The 6,076-nt window shown below is 52.7% G+C and overlaps 1 protein-coding gene across 1 annotated transcript in view; it reads left to right on the forward strand.

Annotated features, from left to right (window-relative positions):
* The window catches only part of ASB1 (ankyrin repeat and SOCS box containing 1), a 16,602-nt gene extending 10,812 nt beyond the window's left edge, over window positions 1-5,790 (forward strand). The window contains exons 4-5 of the mRNA XM_006866788.1: window positions 3,033-3,418; window positions 5,663-5,790. Of these exons, the coding sequence (XP_006866850.1) occupies window positions 3,033-3,418; window positions 5,663-5,790 (514 nt within the window). The remainder of the gene's footprint in view (window positions 1-3,032; window positions 3,419-5,662) is intronic.
* Window positions 5,791-6,076: the final 286 nt, after the last annotated feature.

Below are 6,076 nucleotides of genomic sequence, written 5' to 3' on the forward strand. Positions count from 1 at the left end.
GATGGACTCAAGTGTGGCAACAGTAGTGAAGTTAGCCCAGGATCGGGCAGTGTTTCGTTCTGCTGTGCATAAGGTCGCTATGGCTTGGTACCGACTCGATGGCACCTAACAACAACAACAACAACATTGTTGGTGGTGCTGTAGGAAAAATGCTGGGCTACTATTCATGGGGTCAGTGGTTCAGAGCCAACAACAGTGGTTTCTTGGGAGTCCAGGTGATGTGCTGAAGGATAAGAAGTGGACTACTAACCACAAAGTTGGCAGTTCGAATCCACCAGCCACTCCTTGGAAACCCTAAACAAGGTTGCTATGAGTCAGAACTGACTTGACAACACTGTACGTCAGTTTCCTGGTGAGGCACCTGTAGGCTCAGCACAGGGCTGCTAACCACGAGGTCGGCAGTTCAAACCTGTTTGTTGCTCCTCTAAAACCATATATAGGGTCACTGTGCTGGGTGCAACTGGACACTCAACAACAGTGGTCTCCTGTATTGTCTCTGGTGAGTAGTGAGTCGTAGTCATTTAAAAAAAAAAGATTTTTATGTATACGTATGAGACAATATATATTCATTGAAATGTCCAATGGGCATATTTTGCCAGCCAGCCTCCTGCCCGCAGGCACACAGCCTTGCAAAAAATCCTGTCACCAGCACTCCCTGCCCCCTATCAGCAGCCCCATCTGGAGAAGAGGGAAAGCAGTGGGCCTGCTACCCTCCCTCATTCTGAAACGCAGCACCATCTTGAGAGCTTGTATGTCCGCCACTTCATGTCCTCACCAGTCGGTGCTGACTCACAGTGACCCTGCGTAGGGTTTTTGAGGAGCGGCTGCTTACCTTGCGGTTCAGACCAACCTTGAGGTTGAGTGCTGACCCTGCTGTGCCCGTCATCCCATTTGTGATAGCCAGTCTCGGAGTTGTTCATCCGTGCCAATGCAGTACGGAGTCCTGGTGTGGCGCGGCACGATACTGCTCTGGACTTGGAGGATGGCAGTTCAAACTCACCAACCACTCCTAGGAAACCCTACACAGGGTCGCTATGAGTCGGAGCTGACTCTGTGGCACTTACAGCACGCTGAGAAAATGAGCTTGTTCTTTGAAAAGAAGAATCCTTCCCTTCCAGTTGGAATTTTGAGCAACTGCATCCCTAAACAAAAGTCTGGTTCATCAGATTGTAGCAGTTTGCACTTGCTCAGAGTGTCAGGCATCTTTATCTGCATCTGGGTGAGTTCTGGTCAGCCAGCCGTCCCAACTGGGTCACATGGGCGCTAGCTGCAAGTTTGGGAGTTCATGCACACCTCCCTGTACTTCAGACCAGCTGGCCACTTCCTTCTCAGCCCTAGTGCCCAGGTGCTAGGTCATTGTCCATGGGCTCAGAAGTTCACACAGCTTCTTAAACTTCAGACCAACCAGCCCTTCCTCTTTTCTCTCTTTTCTCTCTTTTCTCAAGGTCAACGGGTGCCAGTTGATCCAACTCGGCTCAGGTCTTGCTGTATTTGCCCCTTTTCACTCATGAGTAGATCAAGGGGTTACTGGGGGCCATACTCAGCCCAGGTCTTCATTGGTGCATTTCCCCCCCTTCACTCACGAGTAGATTGGGGGTCACTGGGGAGCACACCAGACGGCTCATGGGTGCTCTTTGAGTTTTCGTCCTAGAAGGGAGTTTCCCTGAGGGGCTGACTTTTCTTGCCTTGATGTCTCCAAAGCAAACAGCTTGATGATATTCAGACTACTTTTCCTCCTGCAGGTCGCTCTTTCTATAGGAATTGACTGATCTGGGAGCAGGTCTGGGTTGGTGGGTCTGCATTTGGGTTTGTCTTTTCAGTGGGAATGCCCCAGCTCGGAAGGTTTGTGGGGAGGTGGTGGAGGGGGGCTCTCGTATCTGTTGTCTTCACTCACTGCTGCTGCTGCCATCGCAGGTTTGGCCACTGGGCGCCCCTGAGCCAGCTCTGTCTGCTGGTGTCTCTCTTCACTGTTGGCGCCCGTCCCCATCTGCTGCATGCACTCGGGCGCTAACTGAAAGGTGGATGATTCCAACACGCCAGCCCTCATTACCCAGCGTGAGAACAGGACAGTTGGACAGCTGTGTGGCTGACCCTACGGGGCTGACCCTACGGGACTGACCCTACGGGACTCCTGTCAGGCCTGCTGCCCAGGGGCCCCGTCACCTGCATGTGTACTGCTTCCTGCGTTAGAGGGAAGCGTCATGGATCCCACAAGGCACCACCGCGCTTCTCCTCTGGTTTTCAGTCTCCAGACATTGCGTCTTCACTTCACGCTGTCTTCCTGTGTACAGTATTGACATGCTTCCAAGATTGTGCCTCAGTGTCTATGAAAGATAACACCGCCCCGTCCCTTACATCCTGTCGGTGTTTTGAGAACAGCAGATGCATGTGTGTCCATGTGTGTCACACGCCTGCTCCCTGTCGTCAGCCCTCTGACAGTGCGCTCTGGACTCTTCTCAGGCAGTGTGTCTGTTCCTGCTCACAGCCGTGCGACACAGTTGGAAGGAAGTCTTGAGAGAGTGGCCTGGGAATTCTAGCTGAGGTGTCTGAGTTCTCAGGTGGCTTTAACCACCAGAAGTGCACACGCGCAGTTCGGGAGGCGTCAGTTCTGGGGAGGATCCTGGTCTCCTCCAGCACTGTGGACCTCAGCAGCAGCCTTTTCCTGGATCTGGGTCTTGGACCATCTCTGCGCAGGGACCTCACTCCACTCTTGGCTCCTCTTTCCTGGTGGCAGCAGGTCCCTCTATCTCTGCTCATGTCTCTCTCTGTCTTTTGTAAGACACACTTGGGAATCTCCTGTACTTAGATCTGCATTGCGTTGGGATTCAGGGTGCTGGGACTGACTTAATGGCACCAAACAACATCCCATCCTATCAAATCACTTAACTGCAAAACCCCTGCGAATCATGGTCCTTCCCGGCTGACATGTTAATGTTACTGCAGGGTGGGAGGGAGGAGCACAGCTCAGTTGAGGACTGTGTGCATCAGTCCAGCGCCAGGTCTAATTCCTGCGTCCCCCTTTCTCCCTCCAGATACGGGGCTGATGTCGACGTGAACCATCAGCTGACCCCTGAGGCCCGGCCCCCTTTCTCCCGACGCCTCACCTCCCTGGTGGTCTGCCCTCTCTACATCAGCGCAGCATACCACAACCTCCAATGCTTCAAGCTGCTCCTCCAGGCGGGGGCGAACCCCGACTTCAACTGCAATGGCCCCGTCAACACGCAAGGCTTCTACCGGGGCTCCCCCGGCTGCGTCATGGATGCGGTCCTGCGCCACGGCTGTGAGGCAGCCTTTGTGAGCCTGCTGGTGGAGTTCGGGGCCGACCTGAGCCTGGTGAAGTGGGAGTCTCTGGGCCCTGAGGCGAGGGGCCGCAGGAAGGTGGACCCTGAGGCCCTGCAGCTCTTCAGAGATGCCCGAAGTGAGTGGCCCTAGGCCTGTTTGTATGGAACAAGATTTCCTTTCTATATTGTCAAGTTGATCGACTGTTTTTTTAAGAGAAGTTTTAGGGTTACAAAGGGGCCCTGGTGTGGCACTGTTGCATAAGCACTGGACCACTAACCACAAGGTTGGCGGTTCAAACCCAGCAACCGCTCCTCAGACCCTTCAGGGTTGCTATGAGGTGAAACTTGACTCAATGGCACGTAGCAACAACAATAGGTCTTCTGAAGGACAGTGCAGAGTCCAGGGGGTTCCACAGGCTGTTGCTCCCTCTACGCCCAGTTTCTCTGTTACTATCATCTCAAGTTTGTAAGTTCCGTATGTGTCAGCTGAGGACATTGGTTGTGGTTTTGTGCCACTCAGTCGGTTCCGACTCACAGTGACCCTGTGTACAGCAGAATGAAACCCTGCCTAGTCCTGCGCCGTCCTCACAGTTGCTGCCACTGTGTTAGTCCGTCTTGTTGGGGGTCCTCCTCCTCTTCGCTGACTCCAGTTTTCCCAGCATGATGCCCATTTACTATGGTGTGTATCACAATGTGTTTCAGGATTCTGTATCACGCAGTATTGTTGACTAAAGCTCGTAGTTACGGGCGCCCTAGTGGCTCAGCCCTCAGTAGTTAAGCCCTCAGCTTCTAATGGAAGGATCTGTGGTTCAAACCCACCAGCCACGCCACAGAGAAAGGTGTGGCTGCCTGCTTTTGTGACAGTGTGCTTCCGTGAAGATGTACAGCCCGGGAAACCTGTGAGACGGTTCTGCTCTGTCGTGTACAGTCTCTTGGAGGCAGATCCACTTGGTAGAAGGGTTTGTGAAAGCCCAGTGTTTACATTGTGATTGCTCTTAGGTGCTATGGAGTCGCTTCTAGTCTTAGTGACCCTGTATACACAACAGACCCAAACCCCACCTGGTCCTGCATGTCCTCACGGATGCTGCTCTGTGCCCTGCAACCCGTTGGGGGTCTTCCTCCTACCCACCGATCCTCCATTTGCTCAAGTGTAGCTCTGAGGAGCTTTCGGACTGGAGTTTCTCCAAGGCGGGTCTGTCTGTCTGTCCTCCTGGCAGTCCATGGGACTTTGAAGATTCTCCACCCCCAGCTCAACTGCACTGATTCGTTTATGATCTTCCTTCTACATTGTCCGACTGACACATCATAGGAGGTGATTGAAAGTACTATGACTTGGGTGAGGTGCCCCTCAGTCCTCAGACTGACGCCTAGCTCGTGAAGACTGTAATGAAGCCATCTTCTCCAGCACATCTGCTCAGTGCATCACTTCTTCCCAGACTGCTGCCTCATGAGCATTGAACTTCAGCCTTTTCTCCATTTGTCATGAGGTTATTTATTGGTCCAGTTGTGAGACTTTTGTTTTCTTTACATTGAGGAGCAGTCCAAATGGGAGGATATTTGTTGTTAAATGCCGTCTGCCCCTGAAAAGACCCTCCTGGCCAGGCCCCGCCCTCCTATGCTCACAGGAAGTTGCAGGGAGAGGCTGTGCGGGCCTGTCAGTTGGACTTGGCCCGCCCAGCCAGCGCTTTGGTATTAAAAGTTGATGGATGTACATAGAGTAGACAGGGATGGACAACTTGGACATTAGCTACCCAAAATGGGGGGGTTACAAAGGCAAGAAGTGACTGGCTTACAAGCTCTCAAGAGGGAACCTAGATCCAGAGGGCGTGGAGGAAGGTAGACTCTCCAGTGAGTAGTATCCTATCTGTCTAGGTGGGGCCGATGAAAGGAGATAGTGATAGGTCTCTTGTGATACAATAATGAATAATTGTTATCAGGACTGAGTGTGAGGGTTGGAAATGTAAAGGTGGACATTTTATAGCAAGGAGGGGAGTGACTAACTTTGTAGTCTAGGAGCGGATGTCCTTGAGACCATCAAGGGAGAAGAGCAGAAAGCGAGACCCTCCCTACCCAGAGAAACAGTAACGCCAGAGATGGAGGCAGACACGATGACGTGGAGAGATGGAACAGTTAGGGGCTTTAGACAGAGAGGGAGAGGGGCTGTGTGTTGACAACCGGGGGGCAGGCTTGCAGGCAACCTTCTGGTTGGGTGATGATGCATGGAGGGGATTGTAACCATGGCAATGAAACGATATACGATAGGGTGAATGTAAAGGTAATGTTCTCGCATGTAAACTATCACAAAATTCACAATTAAAAAAAAAAAAAAGTTGATGGATGATTTCCCTCATTGTGTCTCTTCTCTTCCCATGATGCTCTAGGTGTCCCCAGGACCTTGTTAGGTCTGTGCCGCGTGGCTGTGAGACAGGCTCTCGGCAAACACCGACTCCATCTGATCCCCTCGCTGCCTCTGCCGGATCCCATAACGAAGTTCCTGCTTTATGAGTAGCCTGAGGCTGGAGCTGAGGGCCGCGGGAGGCACGGTGATGAGCTGCGACCCGTGTCTGGTCCCCAGAGCTGTCCTTCCTGGGCCTCTTCCTGGAATGAGCAGGGGTGGCAGGCAGTCCGTGCTCACTGTCACATGAAACCTTAATTTTCTTGATGACTGTTCCTCCTGTGGCTTTTCCCAGATCCGTGCTCAGCTGTGCACGGCCGAGGTGGGAGGCCTGCTCCCAGTCTTCAGGGCAGACACTGAGCATGTTCCAGAAACGTGCTTCTCTGTTTACTGCTACTAC

Source organism: Chrysochloris asiatica, unplaced genomic scaffold (assembly GCF_000296735.1).
Source record: "Chrysochloris asiatica unplaced genomic scaffold, ChrAsi1.0 scaffold00096, whole genome shotgun sequence".
Classification (NCBI taxonomy): domain Eukaryota; kingdom Metazoa; phylum Chordata; class Mammalia; order Afrosoricida; family Chrysochloridae; genus Chrysochloris; species Chrysochloris asiatica.